At 40.2% G+C, this 20,355-nt stretch overlaps 1 protein-coding gene across 9 annotated transcripts in view; it reads right to left on the minus strand.

The window, feature by feature from the left end:
* prdm16 (PR domain containing 16) overlaps positions 1-20,355 on the minus strand; it is a 181,756-nt gene that overhangs the window by 8,233 nt on the left and 153,168 nt on the right. For 3 of the 9 annotated variants that reach the window (XM_024293212.2, XM_024293211.2, XM_024293218.2), the window contains exons 4-14: positions 16,696-16,836; positions 13,129-13,231; positions 7,937-8,138; positions 7,651-7,816; positions 7,346-7,499; positions 4,337-6,014; positions 4,105-4,192; positions 1,587-1,759; positions 1,420-1,497; positions 1,028-1,197; positions 517-688 (exon numbers count right to left, since the gene is read on the minus strand). In XM_024293212.2, coding sequence (XP_024148980.1) covers positions 517-688; positions 1,028-1,197; positions 1,420-1,497; positions 1,587-1,759; positions 4,105-4,192; positions 4,337-6,014; positions 7,346-7,499; positions 7,651-7,816; positions 7,937-8,138; positions 13,129-13,231; positions 16,696-16,836 — 3,125 coding nt within the window. Of the gene's footprint in view, positions 1-516; positions 689-1,027; positions 1,198-1,419; positions 1,498-1,586; positions 1,760-4,104; positions 4,193-4,336; positions 6,015-7,345; positions 7,500-7,650; positions 7,817-7,936; positions 8,139-13,128; positions 13,232-14,154; positions 14,636-16,695; positions 16,837-20,355 lie in introns of those variants that run through there. The other 6 variants (XM_024293213.2, XM_024293220.2, XM_024293214.2 and 3 more) reach the window with 6 other exon arrangements.

Raw genomic sequence — 20,355 nt, forward strand, 5'->3', positions numbered from 1 at the left:
TGACCCACATGGAGAATATTTATTCCACTCTTCTGCATTCTGAACTACGACAGGAAAGGATAGACTATTTATTTGTTTAATCTTTTAAATGTTTTAGTACTGTTTTTTTCCGTGAGGATTACAGAAATTAATTCTTAAAGATTTGGCTATGTGTAGTGTTCTGTAAAACCATAAATGTCTATGTTTAGGCTGTGATTGTTAGACTTTTTCTGTTGGCTTACAAACTGACCATGGTCCCACATCAGATTAGAAAACGTGGCCCTCATAAGAAAACGTTTGACGACCCCTGATGTACATCAATCTATAAAAAATGTGAGAATTTGAAATACAAGGTTTGACCTTATGTAAAAACATTTTCCAAACCTTGTGTTTTCAAGGTTTTTGGGTGCAAACACTTGGCCTAGTTTATTTAAGCTGCAGCTGGAACTGCAGTAAGACAGTCAGTCTGACAGATCTGAAAGAAACACCTCAAGTTTTTCTAACAATTCTAGATTCAAATGTAAGTTTTTGCCTTGCCTTTTATCCGTGGAGCTGGAGGCCTGGTTCATCTCACTGTTGGAAATGAAGTTGCGGATTTCTGAGAAGTACGAGTCCTCCTTCTCATCTAAAAGTGCATGATTGTCTGGCTCGGAGTTTGGAGAAGAGATGGTGGTTCCCAGGTTGGAAAGTATCCCAGACTGCTGGCTCACTGTTGGGAAAAGCACAGTCAAACGAACAGAGAACAACATTACTATGATTGCTCAAGAGGAGACAGGCAGACGATTTTTAATAAATAGTAATATTAGAACAGAATAAACTCATATTCAGACACATTGAAAAGGCCAAAAGCTTCACAAAACTTTGACAAGTTTTCATTTATTGAACAAAAGTTAAAAATATATATATTTATATTTTTATTTACACCCATTTTAGTATTATAATTACTCAGCTTCAGTGGCAATGTTTATTTTCCTATCCAGCAACTTAGCAAGTCCGTGTTTCCTGACTGTTGTCAGCAAAAATCAATTCCAAGATGCTGCAGACTTACCAGGAATGTTCTCATGCTCATGCTTCTTCAGATGGCGGTCAAGGTTGGTTTGCTGACCGAAGCAGCGGTTGCACAGGTGACATTTGAAGGGCTTCTCCTTGTTGTGGATATTGCGGACGTGCCGTTGAAGATTGGATGAGATGCTGAATGAGCGGTCACAGTATTTACACCTGCCAGAGTAGAAAAGAATGATGTAAATGCAGCAGAGCAGGAGTGTCCTTCAGAAAACAGCAGAGTTGTTTCCATGTTGCTTAGATTAGCAAACATTCTTTTTTCTAGAAGTATCAGTAAAGTTTTAGATAAAAATATTTTATTTATATAAAATTATATAAATACATTTTTCATTAAACCAAAATCCTTTTCAAAACATGACAAACAAACAAATATTTAACCTGTAGGGTTGTTCTCCCGTATGTGTCCGCAAATGTCTGGTAAGGTTTGCTGAACGTGGGAAGATTTTTCCGCAGTACCTGGATGTGAACATATATGTGCCATAAATATAGGATTTCATAAAAGTAAATCGAAGCTGGAAAGCACATCAGTTACCCCAGCCACTCACCTGCAGGCGTAACGTTCCTTTCCTTTGCGAAGGATGGCGTCTGAGAGGGAGGGAGGCGGAGAGCGGAAGTTGAAGAGTGGATGAGCTGAATGTTGCAGTGAATTGGGCGGAGCGTCCAGTTTTAAAGCACCGAAGCTTTCGAGTTTCTCTGTCATATTCTCCATGGCTGACATCTAGACAAATAAAAGGAAATTTATAAAAAAATAAAATAAAACTTAAAAACATCAATGACACTCATAAAACTATATTTTTTCTATAGTAAAATCATTCCCAGTGGTCTTTCAATTATGATTATGCAGTTCTTATCAAAAATCGAACAGCTTTGTTGTTTTTAGGATGTGTTTGATGCAGAACAGCAGGAATTCATCAAAAATTCTCATCTGGATTGTGGGCGGGACGGTTGACACGGAAGTTAGCTCTGCTAATTTCCCATCAGCCCTTTGTTTACACTCTCTCCTGCTAGCTTATAGCACCACACAAGCTCAAGCTAATATTCGTGTAGAAAATAAAAAAATGTCATACAGTTTTGACCCAGATGGCAGCTCATACGTAGAAAATGAAGACATTAATGGGTCTATTTTTCTGCAAATGGATGCTTGAGAATTGTTGTGAAGGGAGACTGTGTCACATAATCATCATCACGTTTCATCTGCTCCTGATCCAACACGATTTGAATAAAGAAATACTCAGAAATGTAGTTTTAATCTTAAACTATTTTATACATGTCCTCCATTGTGAGAAAATGCTAAAAGAACATGTTAAAAACACCAATTTCACCATTTTCATTGGAGTGGCCTCCAGTGACCTTGTGACCCAAAAAGGAATTGAGCAGGTTTAGATGGATGTTGGTTGTAAGAACTTTTACGTGACAAGCCTAGTATATTTTACTTGAAATATATCACTAATCTAAAATCTGTCCGTAGGTGTTGACATATAAAAGCAAAACAAACAAGATCAGATCATAAAAAAAACAAAGTGTGACAGGATATAGGGCGGAAACTCTGAGAAAGTAGTTTATGTGAGGTCAGCTAAGTTGTTTGTACTAAAGGCCAGTCACCTTATTGACCTATGCCACAATCACAAATCATCACAGTTCCTTCTGTTCCCCCCTTCAACCAATTTTAGCTTTGACCTGAGCTTTGTTCTCCAGCTTCTTCAACCAAAGCTGCTGTTTCAGATCAACCAATGGACTAATTGAAGCATTCAAGAGCCAAGATAGGAGCAATACAATAACGTTTGTGATACTCCCAGCTGATAGCCACTTCTCTTCCGCTAGAAGCCTGTGAACCCACCAGCTACGTGGGAGTTTATTTGCCGAAAACAGCTTACATCCTTCCTTCTTTTAGTGAATTTGAGACGGTAGAGACACAGGGACAGACACTCTGTCTGGTGGTGTTTATTAGCAGCCTGAGAATGGCTGCAGAGGGAGCGGGGTGATTCCGTCATGAGACTGAATTAGCGGTAGCATTGTGTTTCAAACGCTGGGAGGATCACAGCTGATAAGTCACCTTCACGTGTAAGAATGTTGAAATGTTTCGTGTTTGGGATCAGGTGATGAAGATAAAGAGGAATCATGGTAATCTTCTCAATTTAGATTTTTATTAAGAAAGCACTAATTAGGCTAAGAACATCACATCAAGCACAAGTTTTCAGGTCTTTGGAGGCATTTTATGTTAAAAAATATATATATTTTCCCACATGTGAAATTGTATCTCCCTGCTTATTTACATATATGCCTATTTGAGCACTGAAATGTTATAGTTGATAGAGGACACAGATTTTCATGTCAGATTAAGCTATTTCCCCAACAAGAGCCCCCCATTCTCCTGGACACAAACACAGGATGTCCTTGATGGACACGGTGCTATTATCTAGCCATCCAGCCAGCCACCAAGCCGCAGAGAAAAAAAAACTGAGAAAAAATTTGGAGGTGCTTGACTTATTAGCTGGCCTGCAGGCTCCCAGTGCATAAAACAATGCCACGACTAAGATTAGTGCAGCTGGGAGAGGTAGTTTGTTTCATTTCAGAACATTAATACTCCCTCTCTGTCTGTTATTAATACTATCATTCTGTCCAATCAAGATATGTAGTGGTGGGGAAAGTCTGGGTGAAGTCAAACAATGTAGCTGATTATCAAAGAGCCTGCGATAAGAGACTGTGTCTTCTGAAAAAAGGTAAAACTGACGAGGTACACAGGCGCCATTTAGTAAACAAAGGAAGAAATCATGCAGAACCCTTGAGAAAATAACATCAGCACAGTGAAATCATAGCACAGAAGGTCCTATCAATTGAGGCTGCAGCAGCGTGGGAGGCAGGAGAGAGGTATTTTCACATAATACAAAGTTAGAAAATAATAGTCAATACCATGTGGGAATAATCTGTCTATGTGTAATGTTTGTGTCCACTGTTGGAGTTTCCTTCTTCTATTTTTTTCCACAACTCAATGTTTCTGCAAAGGATCCCACCAACTTCCTTTTTTCATTTTTGAATGAGTGTGTGGGTGTACTGGGAGTTTACCTGTGGATGGAAGAGGGGTGGTGAGGGTCTCAAGAATTTCTCTTTCAGAGCTCCAACCGGGTCAAGTAGCTTCCTCTTCTCCACCCTGCTGGACCGACAACAAGGCAGAGGGTTACGTACCAAAGTCAAAGTATGCCTGAAACCTCAAGAATCTCTCAACATCAGTTTCAATTGAGGCTTTTGATTTTGGTCATGTGACAGATATGTTCTGGTCTAGTCGGGGCTGAAATACCTGTAGATGGGATCCATGAAGAATGCTGAGGGCTTGGCATAGTGCAGAGGGGGTGGTTGATGCGGCTGTGCCTGTGACTGCTGGTGCTGTGCTAAAGAGGATTGATGTAACGACTGTGAAAGAGGGTGTGGAAAACCAGACGGAGCGTCTTCCTTATTTAAAACACTTTTTCCATGTCCATAGATGTGGTTCTTTCGACTTTGCAGCTCAGCCTGCACACCATTGTGACTGCTGCGGTTTCTGCTGCCAATACTGAGGTCCAGCGGCTGTTCTTCACTGTTGGATATTGATACAGGTCCACTACTGCTCCCAGTGCTGCTGTTGGGGTTGGAGGGGTTTGCTGGGGTTGGAGGAATTAACTTGGCCTCCTTGGTTTTTGTGGTTAGGTCAAATGGTGACTCCGCAGTAGAAGCAGGAGCTGCAGGGGGACTTGAAATAGTTTTGTGTAGCAGTTCACGAGGTGATTTGGGCTCAGGCTTAAAGAACATACTGGGGTTAAGAGCATTGCGATCAGTGCTGAAGGGATAAAGAGAGTTGTGAAAGTTTGGCAAAAACTGGAAGGGAAACATGGAATGGTAGGGCAATGGACCCATCTTCTTCTCTTGATGAAGTCCGATCAAACCAGGGCCAAAATATTTTTCAGCAATAGAAGCAATGGCTTTGATGGAATCAGTTGTGGCTGCGTTGGTATTTGTGGTGGTGGGAGGGATGGCTTGTTCATCCGGTGGGGGGAAAAAGGAGTGCTGAGATGAGCTGGAACCAATAAAAGGACGATCAATAGACAGGTTCCCTGAACTGGACATGTTTGACGTTAATACGTTGTTCGTGTCCTCTAACTGGTTTGTGTCTTGATTTGACGCCGTGCCAGATGGCTTTCTCCTTTTACCACTTCGCTCGCGCTCACTTTCTCCTTCACTCTCCAGGTCAGAGCCATCACCTGAAGCAGTACCAGTGGTGGTGTCCAAATCTGTCCCACTTGTGGTGTTAACATCTTCAAGGTCACTACCATCAGAAATGTCTGTCATCTTGGATTTAGGCTTGACCTCTCCACTAGAAGATAATTCTAGTTTGTTTTCCTTGTCCTTGTCTTCCAGTCCCAAACTGCTGACTCCATTGCTGTTTGTGGAACTGACGAGTGGCAGAGGAGGGGCGCCAATGGGACTTCGAGGAAGTTTTACCTCTTGACTGCTGGCGCTCAGAGGACTCTTTATTAATGGACTTGCAGGTAATAAAGGTGGCCGTGGATACAGTGATGGGGGGAAGATACCTGGGAAGCCATGAGGGAGCGATGGGAAACCATGAGGTCCCGGGGAGAAGGGCAAGCCACTGTGAGGATGGGGTCTTGATGGAAAGTAGTCAGTAAAGCCTAAACTTGACTGGTTCAGACCTGGAAGGTGGGGATGGTGGGACTTGGTTTTAGCCATGATGGGGCTAGAGCTCATGGGAATGCCGGGGTTAAACATCCCTGCCGGAGAACCATAATGGTTTTTGCCCTCACAAAAGCGCCGGTGCTTGTTGAGGGAGGAGGTAGTGCTAAACAATTGCCCACAGTCTTTACACTTGATCTGGGTGCGACAATCAGCGTGCATACGCTTGTGGCGGCAGAGGTTGGAGAACTGCGTGTAGGATTTGTGGCACACCTCACCTGGGGGAGCAAAAACACGCAGCCCATCAGGGCCTGGTTAAACCCATTTTAACACTGTCTCTAGCTTTGTGTACAAAATCAACAACAACACAATAAAATCTGACAACAAAGAACCCACTGAATGGGAACTACTTAGCATGTGTATTATTTTCCTATTACAATCAGTAATATCATTGAAATGTTTCCTTTAAATCCTCAGTTATTATAGCAATGAATCAAATTCAAATAACAATTCTGTACAAGTAAAAAACTAAAAATGTACTATTTTGGTTTAAGATAACAAAATGACATATTTTTATCTAGGAAAAGTTTCATCATCCCCTAAAATTAAAAGCAAACAAGACATTAAGTTATTAAAGTCCCACTCCAACTACATATTTTTCCATTGTAAAATCATTCCCGTTGGTCTTTTATTTATGATTATGCAGTTTTTGGCACAAATAAATAGAGCCTGTGTCATCTAAGACATATTTTCTACCGAGCAGCAGGAACTAATTCGAAATTCACCTCTGCATTGTGGGCGGGGCTTCACTAGCTTCCCGCCAGCCCTTTGTTTACACTCTCTCCCACTGGCTTTTAGCATCTCACAAGCCCAAGCTAACATTGCCATAGCAAGAAAAATGGAGAGCAACATCGGAGCTATCCAGGAGTACAGTTTTGAGCCAGATGCCAGCTTAGATGAGGAGAATGACAGCATTAATGGATCTATTTTTCTGCAAGTGGATGCTTCCGAATTGTCATGGAGAAGGGAGACAAACTGTGTGTTTTTATCCACTCCTGACCCACGACTTGAATAAAGAAATATTTAAAAACGTAGCCTTATTCCTACGCTTATATATATATATATATATATATATATATATATATATATATATATATATATATATATTTATAAAATAATTTGCTCCATTATGAGAAAAATGCTACAAGAATGTGTTAAATACAGTTTTCCATTGGAGTGGGTTTATAAAGATCAAGGAAAAATTGTAAGTTTTTTTTTTCTTGTTTTATATTAATTTTATGTCTTTTTGCTAAATAAAATGAATGAAATATGTTCTAGATATGCTTTTATTGTTATTAGTTCTAACAAACAGTGCTTTTATTTTTAAAGAAAGGGAAACTTATTATAGTCTGTCTTCCTTTTTAAAACTGTGGGCAGTCGATAATGAAGAAATTTGTCTCTTAGGACTCAGCTTATAAAACACAGAAATTTGCTACAAGATAAATTGCAGATGTCTTCTCTGGTAAAAAAAGAAAATCTAATATTTTATTTTTTTCTCTTTTAGAGATACACATAGAAGCATAGACTGAGAAACAAAATAAATGCACCGTCTTGGTAAATGATTTCCATTGGCCTTACTTACAGATAAAGGGTTTTACACTGCTGTGGATGTGCTTATGCTGCTTCAGGCCCGATGAGGTGGCAAAAGTTTTGCCACATTCTGGACATGTGTGAGCGCGGGCCCCCACATGCTGGGAGCGGATATGACGCTGAAGGTTGCTGGGATCTGTGAACACCTGAAATGTATAATAAAGATTGAATTAACACTGCAAGAATGTAAATCCACTAAAATATAAGCTTGTGTGACAGAGTTACTAAATCTATGTGGATAAAAACCATAATGAAAGCCAGAACGGATAAAGCCTGCGTGTCCTGTGCACAACTTACGTGCTGGGTGTGCTGTACCTTATCACAGTTTTCACACTCAAAGCGCTTGCCACTGTCATGTGACATTTGGTGGCGAATGAGGTTGGATTTCCAGTTGAAGGCTTTTGGACACTGGTCGCACTTGTACTCCCTCTCTTCTGTGTGGACGATCATGTGTTGCCCCAAACTTAATAAAACAAAAAAAGTTTCTGAGTGAATTTAATAAGTTATACATTATCATATTTAAAAACAAACACTTTCTATGTTTAAAAAGATGTAATAATTTTCCTTGGAGCATTGTCCGTACCTGTACTCATTTGGGAAGATCTTCTCACAGTCTTTGCACTCGTGGACAGGCTCGTCGCTGTCCTCGCGTTCCTGCTTGAAGTCGTCTCTCAGTGCATCAAAGATGGAGCCTGCACTGGAGCACGAGTACTTCTGGTGCCGCCGCAGCTCAAGCGTCGAGGAGAAGAGCTCATCACAGTCTTCACAGCGGTACATTTGCTCGTCTGCATTGGGACACACAAACCCACAGAATTCTTCAGTTATCAGCTGAAGGATGACTTATCCTATTCCTTTGCCCTGCTCTGATCATCTTCTGATTTAATTTAAAAGCATTCCCAATAATAAAAAATAAAACAAAAAAACATGTTTTCTAGAACCCAGTTTCTGTAGAGCACTACTAGTTCATCAGAAATTCGCCGTTGTGGGGCGGGACTATTGGCTCAGGCTCACCCAGCCTCAGCCCTAGCCCCCCTCACTTCCCATCATCCCTTATTTACACTATCTTCAGCTAGCTTACAACCTTAACCTAACATCACAGGTAGAACAAAAATGCAGAGCAATATAGGAGCTCAGAGGAGGAAAATAAAGACATACAAGGATCAAGTCGTTTACAAGTAAATGCTTGTGACCCACCAGCTGTAGCACCTATGTCACTGCCACAAAGATTATTTGTAGTTTTTTGTCGTGTTTTGTGTTTGGACCCCCTTGAAAACAAGATGTTGCATCTCAAGGGGCATTCCATAAATAAATAAATGAAAAAAAAAATATCCAACAGCATTTAATTCTTCTGCTCCTGATTCACAATGATTTGAAAAAAAATACTCAAATGCAATTTTAAGCCTAATTTTCTTTATATATGTTCTCCACCTTGAGAAAAATGCCACAAGAACATGTTCAAACACAATTTACATTGGAGTGGGTCTTAAAAGACTATTGCATATTATGAACAATAAAAATCACTGTAAATATAGTCATAACATTTTTTAAGATGCTCAAATGAATCACTTTAAAAGGTCTCGGTAACTACATTTAGAGTCAATACAGTACCATCTTCTTCAAGCAGGAAGAAGGAAAACATTGATTTGCAGCAAATGGTTTGCTAACTCCTGTAGGCTACATGTTCTCGAAGATGCAGCCGTGTATTCATTTGCATAAAACTTTAAAAGATTGTTGTTGTTACTCAACAAGAAATCAATTTCTGTTTTTGTGTTTTAGTTACAACAAAGCAGACCAGTTTTACTAATAGTTAAAGTAACAATCCTGCAATTGACATCTACATAAAATGGAAATCAATTAAGAGTGAAATGTGGCTTTCATTAACTGAGTTAATTACTTGTTAAAGCAGTGTTTGCCTGAGACTGGAAGTGTAATAGCACTCAGGGGAAACAATAGGGGTTGGTCTTTCACTTCCATGTTGATAACCTTTACAATACTTCTCACCAACAAGGTCAAATACATAAAACTTAGGCGGAGCTTTTTCAATAGCAGGTTCCTGAGTTAGGCGCCAAGTTCAACAGATCAGGGGGAAAGCCCAATGGCGTGTTTGTGTGTGCAGGCAGAGACCTGTGTGTGTGTGTTTGTTTTTGAACATTTTCCAAAGCGACTCAGAAGGTAAGCAAGGGCACAGTGGCGCCGACCGCACGGTGATTTCATAGCACCAACCTGTCATACCCTTTTTGCCACGACCCAGGCAGCTGAGCCCCCCCCCCCCGGGCCCTCCTACATGCCACACACACCCATCAATCACTTCCAGTTTCACCTAATGAGTTTATCTGAAATGACCTGAAGTCCACAGCTCACCTGTTTTCTACAGCACGTGACCATTTATTCAGCTGGAACTTCTTGGAAACATTAAAAGGGCATTAGTGTAGCAACATCAATGTGAGTAACCTTGAGGAGACGCTTGAACGCCCGTCCAGTCGATGGACCATTACACCGCGCTCAAAAATTAAGCTAAATCGCTTTCCGTGACACCAGTGTGAATCCATCTCATGAAGGGCAGATACATATTTATTTATAAGCTTTAATTGGCTTTGAAGCGTAACATCAGAATAGTCAGAGTGGAAAATGTTGACAAAAAAAGAATCAATAGCAGATTTTTGAAGAGCTTGAATGGAAATGTACTTACAAAAATGTTAATTTCTATGGAGATAAAATAGTCTCAAAATAGCTGCAGAAGAGTGTAATACTTGATTTGTAATGTGTGTCTTCCTGTTTGTGTGTACAGTATTTTCCCTTTATTTGTGAGGATTAGGGATCAGAGACATCCGCAAATACGCCGAATACGGAGAACGCCCTTGTCCTGTTTCACCCCCTACCTCCGCAGCGGAAGAATGTCTGTTACCAATCTTCACGCTCCAGAGAGGGAGCGTGAAGAGGCGTATCTCCAATCCTGGAGGGGAGTGGAGATACACCTCAGCACCTCCTTTAGACGAAAAGTTTCATACAAGTGTCTTGAGTTTTGTGACTGAAAAAAAAATCTTCAAATATGTGAAACCGTGAATAAAGAAACGCAAATAAGAAGGAGAACACTGTAACTTTGGATTTGTGTTTGTGGTAATTTGATTTGTAACTCATACAATGCATTTTGTACTTAACTGTGAATACTTGTAATTGTGTAGTCACGTGTACTCTCAAGTATTAAAAACACAACATACAATTTACAGATTGAAATGACACCAGCTTAAAACAAATTCCGAATGGTTCCTACATATATATTCAAATCTGAAAACTTCAGTTTCAAAACTTTTGGCCCTGTTGTGGCGCGTTGGGGCGGGGCTAACATGAAGAACAATTCAAAATCGATGAGGGTGGTAACTTCAGTCCCGGTGCATTCACTGACTCTGATAACTGTGATGATTATGGTCAGAAAATGGCTGCATCGTCTGTGCTATCATAGTCTGAAGTTGTCCCAAGACGCGCGTAAAAAGCAGAGTTTGATCGCGTACAAAACGCTGTTCTATCCCGTTCAAAGCATCATCTTATTGTGTTACAGGCATCAAAAGCATCCTTATGCTTGGATAAAATTTTGAAACTGAAATCTTCAGATTTGAAAAGAAAAAAAAAGAGCTGAAAGTGAAAAAAAAGATTTGAAACAAAAAAAAAATGAAAAGGAAATTTTGAATTTTTAAACCTAAAAAACAGAACATTTGAAGCTAAAAATAACCAAGTTTATTTTAGAATTACAAAAAGTGACATTTTACATTTTTTTGGCCAAACACCAATATTCATTTTAATTTGTTTTATTTGAGTTTCAAAAATATTGGCCCTAATAAAACTCCATAAATAGTGTTAACAGTTAAAAAGTTACTATGTTAAAGATTTTGTATTCAAGCGTCACTGGCGACGCCTCAGGTGTTAAAGGTTAAATAGTACACACCAATCACCTGATACACACAGACAAAACCCCACTGACACACAGATCAGAGTCACAAGTGCCAAAGGGATTTTGAGACTCTTCACTTTGCCAGATATGTATGTCAGAATTTTCTCATCAGCCACTTTGAACTGAAGATTGTGCATGATATCTAGTAAAAACTAGACATTTTTTCCTCTTTTCTTAAACAGATATGCCCTGATTAAGATTTGGACACACTAAAGAACTGAATGGTAAAAGTTTGATACTATGCATGCACAAATGTTTTGAGACTATTTTCTCTCCATAAAAAGCTGTCTTGTAACAGGAACACGAGTGCTAAGGAATGAAAAGGGCGGCCTCAAAGTCCACACAATGCACATCAACAAAGGCACTTGCTTGTGCACATCAGCACGCCTGTGTTTTTTCAGTTAGTCTGTCTGTGTGGGTGGGGTGAGGTGGGGGTAATAAAGTGGAGACTAATAGCTCTCTGGGAGACGAACTACACAATTATGTGCAGTTTAGCAGCTAATCTGGGAGCATGGGTGAGGTCTCAGGGGACTCCTCAAGTCCTCTACTTCAAATTCCTTCTCCGATAAGTCAGACGCAGAGAGCAGCGCTGCAGAGTGGAGCTCCCGCTCAGCTGCTTTGTTGACTCTATCAGACAAATGCACAAAGAAAAGAACACCACCCCTTAAGTTTGTGTCCTCCTGCTTTCCTGTTTTTGTTCTCTTTCATTCTTACATCCTACCATCACAGAACAATGACCCCTCTTGTAATATATTCCCCTGCTCGCTCTTTATCTTCTGACACAAACACATAAATCCACTTTATCAGCCTCCCTCACGTTACATTTCATGCTAACATAAATCCATCTTTGACATGCTAATAGAGAACGCCAATCTGCTCCGAGATGATAATTGTGCTCACTTTGAGCTCCTGTTCACACAAAGCTAACATGTGGCCCGCGCAGCAATGACCGACATTGTCCCGAACTTGGTTCCTTTTCATCTTTCCCCCCAGAAACACAACCAAACAATGTTACATGACAGCAGCCCTTCGCCACAATAAGTCCAAGATGTTTAGAGAAGCACAACGGAACTACGGCCCCTTTTACGCTCAAAGTGAGGTTTGAAAGAGAAGCTTAGATCCAGCAAACCACTGTCAAAGTCACATTTTCAGATGACATATCGAGCAGACAGATGAAACCTGCATGGGAGAAATTGTATTCATATGTATTTCACTGTTTATTGCAAGTGTATTAATATAAACTCAATAAACTTCCTTAAAAATAAAAAAATGTATAGATAGATAGATAGATAGATAGATAGATAGATAGATAGATAGATAGATAGATAGATAGATAGATAGATAGATAGATAGATAGATTTTCTCTTTTTCTTTAACTTCTTTAGCATAACTCAATGTAACTTATGGTAAATATTTATGACATACACCCTTAATAATGTGTCTGTAACAGTATTTTTCAATCTACACTTTTTAGAAAAAAAAAGGGATTAAATCAAATGACTTATTAATTAATAATCACTTGAGGTAAATGTCAGTGAAGCAACAATTCAAAAAACCTTTTCCTGCTCATTTGTCACTTGACGTCACTTTTACATGATACACGGCCTTCTGCCAGCCTTTACTGTGGTACATACTCAATGTTTTTTTTGAAAATGAAAAGACCAGATCTGTTCACACTTTGTGGAAATTCATAGAAGTGAATATTAAAGGGGAATTGGTTGTTTTGTGTGTCCCTATAGGAGGGGAGCAGACCGCGAAGGCAGCACAGGATGCAGGTTGCACGGTGGAGTTTGTTTAAAATGTGCGCTAACGACGCGCATTAATCTTACCTTGTAGGTTGGGTGCCATGGAGCCCTCCGGGAAAATGCCGTCCTTCATATACACCAAAAGCTCCTCCCCTGCTTCAATGTCCCGCACGGCTTTATAATAAATCTGAGGAGAGACAGAAAAAAGGGGGTTTCATTTTCATGTTTAAATTATATAAAAAAATAAATATAAAATTAAATGTAAGAGATTAAAAGAAAGAAAGAGAATTTTGGGGGAAATAGAAATAAAATAAAGAGTGCATAAACTGATCTATAAAAAGCCACACCTTTTATTTCATTAACAGCTTTATTTTTTTTTATTATTATTTAATTATAAACATTAATTTACTATTAAAAAAACAAATGCAAGAAAAACATTCCTGTATTATTCCAGCATGAGAAATATAGTTGAATAAAAAAATCAGCTTTCGTCCTTTTATTTTTTCCTACAGCTTTATATTTTCATATTTTATGTTTTTTATATAAAAATTGAACATATTATTTTAAATAAGGATTAACTAAAAACATTTATTTTTTAAGGGGTAAAAAAGTTGTTAAAATCAGTGACTATTTAAAGTTAAGGCCTCGGTACGTTTTTTTTTTTTTACAGTTTTAACATTTAATCAAAAACTAGGCCTACATGCGGATTAAATGCAAAAAAATAAAATAATTTTAATGATTTATTATTAATAATAATGATATTATTTATCTTCATCACGGAAACGAATTTTTAAAGAACGCCCCGCTTCCAGCAGCCGGACAACGCGGCGCAGACACGCTGAAGTTCTGATTTGCTACCACAAGAGGGCGCTCTGAACCAAGTGTGCTCGCAAAAAAGCATCAGAGAGCAGACGCGCGTGCACGCAGACCGACGCGGCTGAAACAAACTTTAAAGACAGGAAACTTGAGAAAGACAGTGACAAAGAGCAAATCCATCAAAAAAATATTATTGTTATTAATTATAATAATTATTAATATTATTATTATTGAATCGGTTTTAACGATTAGACAACACGCACGCGACCTCTTGCGTTCCTTTTCCGACCTGACCTTTCTCCTCTCCGTCAGCTGCAGGAGCTGCGAAAGTTGCGCGGCGCTGCGGAGAGCCTCCAGCTGCAGAAGCACGTCAGTCCCGGAGGAGTTGGCGACACAACCCATAGTAAAGTCGGCAGTCCCGGCTGGAGAGTGCGCGGACGCGGTAGCGGTCAGGCCCGGGGAGTCGGGGACGCGCGTGGAGAGCCCGAGGACGGCCGCCGGAGCCTCCCTGCAGCCCGATGAGGCAGTGCGCTCCTCTGCCGGGACACCCCTCTAATCTAGTCAGTGAGCGCGTCTTTGATGAAGATGATGATGAGCCTTCCTCTCTCCTCTCTTTCTCTCCTCTCGCGGCTCCCCCTCTCTCTCATTAGTGATTCCCTGTTGCCCCTTGGTGCTCCCTCGGTTACCCGTCGGCCACTCCTCCTCGTCTTATCTCCAGCCAAAAGGATTGCGGGATCTGCGGCGCAGACCCCTCCCCGCATCCCCGATCCCAGTTGCCGCTTTTGCCGCCTGATAAATCTATTATTGATGTAAATAATGGAGAAAGCAGTCCGGCGGACTTGCACTCACTTTGGTAGTCAATTTATCACACACAAATAGTTCCCATCCGCACACGCGCACACACGCAAATCACGCACCAGTGGGCCTTTTTGAAGCGTTATTTTGCAGTAAATTAAACTTAAAAAACGGTATAATATTCGATTAAAGATCTTTATCCTTTTAAAATTTAATGCAGTCTGTTTAAATATATTTTACTCGTCCATGTTTGTAACAGTTAAATAGGTTAAATTTAAATATTTTCTGTATAGAATGAGTAAATAAAAACAAATGTATTATTAATGGTGTTAGTTAATAATAGTCTTTTTTTGTCTGCAGAATTTTACATTTGTGCATTTGCATGTGCATGTGTGTGCGCTACAGTAAGGCCTGCACACTCAGACCTGCCTTGACCTCTTTCTATGTCTGTCCAGTGTTTAGGAGACAGATGCCTCATCAATCACTGCCAGCCGTAGGGCCCGTAATAATCCGCTATTGTTGCCTCACACACACACACAGACACACACACACACACAAATAGTCGCCTGTATGAATTGATGGATCCTTCCGGGGTAGAAGGGCAGATCAAACAGCGTTAGAAAGGACTCCAACCCGAAAACACAAAAGATGAAGGGTTGACAAGAAGGTGGACAAGGTTCATCTTCTCTTTAAACCCCCATTAAGCACCCGGCCCACACCTTTAAATCACTACACGCAGCTTGGCCCTAAAACTCACTCACACACACATTTTGGACCATTGTTTCAGCTCATTCACAGTGTAAAATATTAAATAAATGTGAACATTTGTAAATATTTAACTCAGCAAAAAACATAGAATTGAATGATTAAATTTGCTGGTATGTTTAATTATTTTTTTGAACACTCCTCAAGCAACACTTTCAAAGAAAGTGCACATTTTGCAAATAAAAAAAGCTGCACACAGTTGCAGTAGGACCATAAAATGTCTAAATTATGCATAACTGTGCATGCACTTTACATCATTAATGACAAACAACAACAAAAATACCTTAAAAACACTCCCTATATGATTTTGCTTCGTGAGCACGCATTTACATGAGCTCATGCATTGCTGATGCAGAAAAAAAGGAGATAAGGAGAAAACTAACTGTTAAATTATAAATTTCCGTGTTGAGTGGTTGTGTACATGGGTGTGATTGTGAAATGTTTGTAAATAAATGATGGCGTCATACCTGTGAGCCACTATTCTGAGCAACTGCTCAGGCACACAAAAAGGAAAGCCTTAAATGCAAAGAGAAAACCCATCAAAATCGAGGCCTTTTCTTGATAAATCTCGGCAGTTCTCTGCGATGCCCTGACTCTTTCTCTGACATTGTGTGGCGGTGGCAGGGGGCACTGATGTGAAAATCTTAAAAGGATTAGGTGGGTTGGCGTTGCCAGCCAATTGGTGCTTGTCAATCTCGGAGGCCCCTTGTGCCTCCTCTCCTACTTTGTCCGAGCCCCTTTCTCTTGAATGGTCAGGCTTAATGTGTGAGGCTTTTATGGACGTGATGGCCTGTCCTTTTTGGTGTGACAAAGTGACAGGTGGCAGATCAAGACACGGAGACAGAGGGAAGTCAGTGAGGAGCGGGCGGCCGGAGACCGAAACGGGGAGCAAAATGAGTTGTCTATGCAGGGATTAGAAAACAAATAGGAAAGGAGTGACAGGGATTTGAAAACACTTAATGGAGGGAACGCTTTTGGTCTATTTCTCACTCATAGGTTGTGGCAGATTCAATTTATGATACGTTTATGTAAAGGAGTTCAATTGAAATAAAACAATATAATGATAATCTAATATTCCTCAATAGCCAAGCTACTGAAGCTTGTCAAGTGTGGGATTTTTACACGTTTACAATTGAGTGCTTTATGCCTTGAGAAAGCATCAGTCTGCACTCCATCCCTCCTGGGATGTGTTTCTGGGATCTGGAGATCCCCCAAGTCTTTGCCAGCCGATAATATCTGTCGTTTTCATTAGAAGGCCGCCGCCGTGGCACTCACCTGGTCTCCTGTGAGGTGGCTGGCTACGAGGTTCTGCTCCTCAAACGACGGGGCAGACCGGACGTACTTGAGCCAGCTGTTGCCGGTGGTGTCCAGGCCCGTGTCCAGTCCAAACTTGATGTTGCCCATGTCGTCCACAACCTGTTAGAGATCAACAGGTTAGATATTCAAATGTACAACATTATCAGCCTTCATTGAACTAATTTCTCATTTCGAAGGAGTTTGCTGTCAGTTGACTTCTAAAAGCGCCGACCCAACATGTCAGTGGGTGTTAGGGCCACCTAACCTTGTCAATCCTGGCAGCAGGGAAAAGGAAAGGAGGAGGGAGAAGACAAACTGGCTTCTTTCACTTGTCTGAAGACTTTCTCTGGCACATATTGATCACCCTTTGTAACCCCTCCAGTCCCCCGAGTCCAAAAGAGTGGGTTTCACGTTTCCCGCTTTCACAGAAAATGAAGGAGGACGAAGCTAGTGGCATAAGGAGGAAGAGGAGGAGCAGAGAAGGAGAAAAGGGGCTTATTGTGAAGTGAAAAGTGAAGAGGAAACCAGAAGGTAGCAACAAAGCCTTATGTTTTTCTTAGGAGATGAATGGGACCTTGTTCTAAACATAAACTATGAATTACAACAAATTCTATAGTAAGTTGGAGAAATGTTAAAAGGCATCTCACTAAAAGGCTTTTTGTAGGTTAATATTCCATAAAGATATCAAATCTATAATCCTATGAGGGAATTTGTGTTAGATAGAGGTGGCGGGGAATCTGGTGGCGGCTCAAACCCCCAAGTTAGCCGTTTCTACCAGTGTGGGCTCCGATTTCGCCCCTGTGCCGCATGTGATACTGAGAGCCTGCGTGAGTCCTCCCGGGAGAACTGGCCTGAGACAGAGCAACTCCTCTAATTACAACAACCAATCAGCCTGGCCTGAGTTCAGTGCTGACCTCTCTGCACTCCTAATCACAGTCAAATGTGTGTTGAAGGAAACCGAGGTGCGACAGAGAAGAACCAACAAGCCGTCTGACATTTTTAGATGTGCAAAGTTCATGAACTTCTCTAACTGGCTGCTTTTCTAAAGACATGTTCATGTTTTTTCTCCCCCTTATGATTCCCAACGCGTGAATGGCAATGTTCATGAGTAAACTTTGAGCAGGAGGCGCATTTTCATGGGTGGGAGTGCAGGTGCCAAGTTTGGTGAGCAAATATGTGAAGGATCTGGATGAAGGTGTGGAAGCTTAAAACCCCATTCTAATAAAAATACGTGTTTTTGATGATTTTAACATGTTCTTATGCCATTTTATAATGATGAAGGATATATTTAAGGAAAATTACTCTTAAAATTACATTTCTGAAAATTTTGTTATTCAAATTCTAGTGAATTAGGAGCAAAAATATGCAGTTGAAAAAACATAGAAGCTACAATTGGCAGAAACAAGATTCCTGCTACACTCCATTCCAATGCCTCCACTTGCAGACAAATAGATCCATATATGTCTTCATATTCCCCATCTGAGCTAGCATCTGGATCATAAGTGTCTATCTAGATAGCTCCGATATTCCTCTGCATTTTTTTTTTGCTCCGGTAATGTTGGGTTGGGGTTGCAAGCTAGCAGGAAAGCATGATACAGATGGATGATGGGGAATGAGGGTAGGCTTACTCTGCACCAACAGTCCCATCCACACTTTGTTGACACTATGTCCTAGAAAACAACATTGATTTTTTTTTTGTTTTGACAAAAAAAAAATGGCATCATCATAATTAAAAGACCACTGGTAACGCTTTGAATCTAAATATAATTGGCTTTGGAGTTTACACTTTGTTACATTGCTTTGGAAATACAAGTTTGCTTACTTTACTAACTGTGCTTAGTTTAATGTACCATAAGAAAGTCTGTTGGTGCTTGGGACAAAACATTTGCACAAAACACAAGCCAATATTTAAAACCAACTCACATGCCTAAACAATAAGCCTTTTGATTTTAGATTAAAGTCCCACTCCGATCATATTATAAAATCGTCCTAGTGATCTTTGAATTATGACCATGAAGTTTTTAGCCAAAATCAAAAAGCCTTCGTCAGTTTTTAAGACATATTTTACACACATCAGCAGTAGCTCATTAGAAATACAATTCTGGGTTGTGGGTGGGACTGTTGACACAGAGCAACCGCCCCTCTCCGTCACTGAGAGCTGTTAGAGCGAGCGAATAGCCTCAAGCTAACATTAGCACCGCAAAAATATCGGAGAAATATTGGATCAATTCAGTCGTAAAGTTTTGCGCCAGAATCACTTGAGTGTTAAACACTCATCATGTCTCGCACACCTAAGTATGAGCCGGCCAGGGGGAGGAGACTTAGGCACCCCCATTTCGGTATCTGTCTGAGCTTTTTCGAACATCTGGTTTTCTAATCCATTAAGAAATACTCCGAAATGCAGTTTTAATCCTAAATTATTTTATATGGGTTCGCTACTATGAGAAAAATGCTACAAAAACATGATAAAAACACAAAAAAGATGATTTTCATTGGAGGGGTCTTTAAGTGACTGTGGTAAACGACAGGATTCAGTTCATGCTAGTTAGTTTGACATTATGTAATCTCTTGTTCTCAAAACAGTATTCTGTTATTATTTTACAACACAAACGCTTGCTGAGCTGTGGTATTATTTACATAAAGAAAGAATTAGGGGTGTAACGATTAATCAGCTTAATCGATAAATCAATTTCTATTCCTATGATCCAACCAGATCGATCCGTCTGAGGAAAGTTTGTTAATCAAATCAAACTGAATCAACTCATGTCATTATAAAATACTTTCAAAATGAAAGAAATTGATTAAAATTAATATTGGAAAAAAATGGACTGACGTTTATTTTACTGTAGCGTAAAAACAACTAAGTGCCATGACAGCTAAAATCTGAACGGAATGGTCGTTAATTCTAGTTTAATTGTTTCTACATATTTAATTACACTTGATTATCTTGTAAGAAATATTTTGAATCTGGAAAACTTCACCTACACTGTTCAATTTTTATCTTTGAGTCACACTGGTTGAATTTCTGGTTATAGATGTCCTGGATCGATTGTAGGTCAGTGGCCCAAGTTACCACATAGCTGCATTAGGATGACAGCATGTTTCATGAACACATGTAGATAAGTGCTCCAAGTTACTCCTATTTTTAACCAAGACACCTATGAATGCCTTCATACTAAAGCACAGCAATTCTCTCATTACTCATTTTGATTCTCTTCACCACCTCATACTTTCTTTTTAGCACACACCTGTTGATCTGGCCATGGATTTAATGAGCAGCAGACCTGGGTGGGTTGAGCATGTCGGGGTGTGTGAACATGTGTGTGTGTGTCTGCTAACACCCTGTCTCAGTGTGAAAGCCTGATTTATAAGGCTTCAAATAAGGGCCAACAGAGAAGGAGAGCCAGAACAAGCTTGAGGCTGATTGTTTGTTTATTTACCTTTTACCTTTGTTTTTTCATTCACTTCACCTTCTTCAATCCACATATGTCACACAGAGGACGAGGAAGAGGAGGAGAACTCGGCCGAAAACCATCAACTCCAAGTGTGGAAGATCTTCACCCAAACTAAAGCAAGTTTAGCTACTCCTACAGGCTCAGATGTTGAGGGACATCAGGAGAGCTGTAACCGTGTTCTTAA

Source organism: Oryzias melastigma, linkage group LG7, assembly GCF_002922805.2.
Source record: "Oryzias melastigma strain HK-1 linkage group LG7, ASM292280v2, whole genome shotgun sequence".
Lineage (NCBI taxonomy): Eukaryota > Metazoa > Chordata > Actinopteri > Beloniformes > Adrianichthyidae > Oryzias > Oryzias melastigma.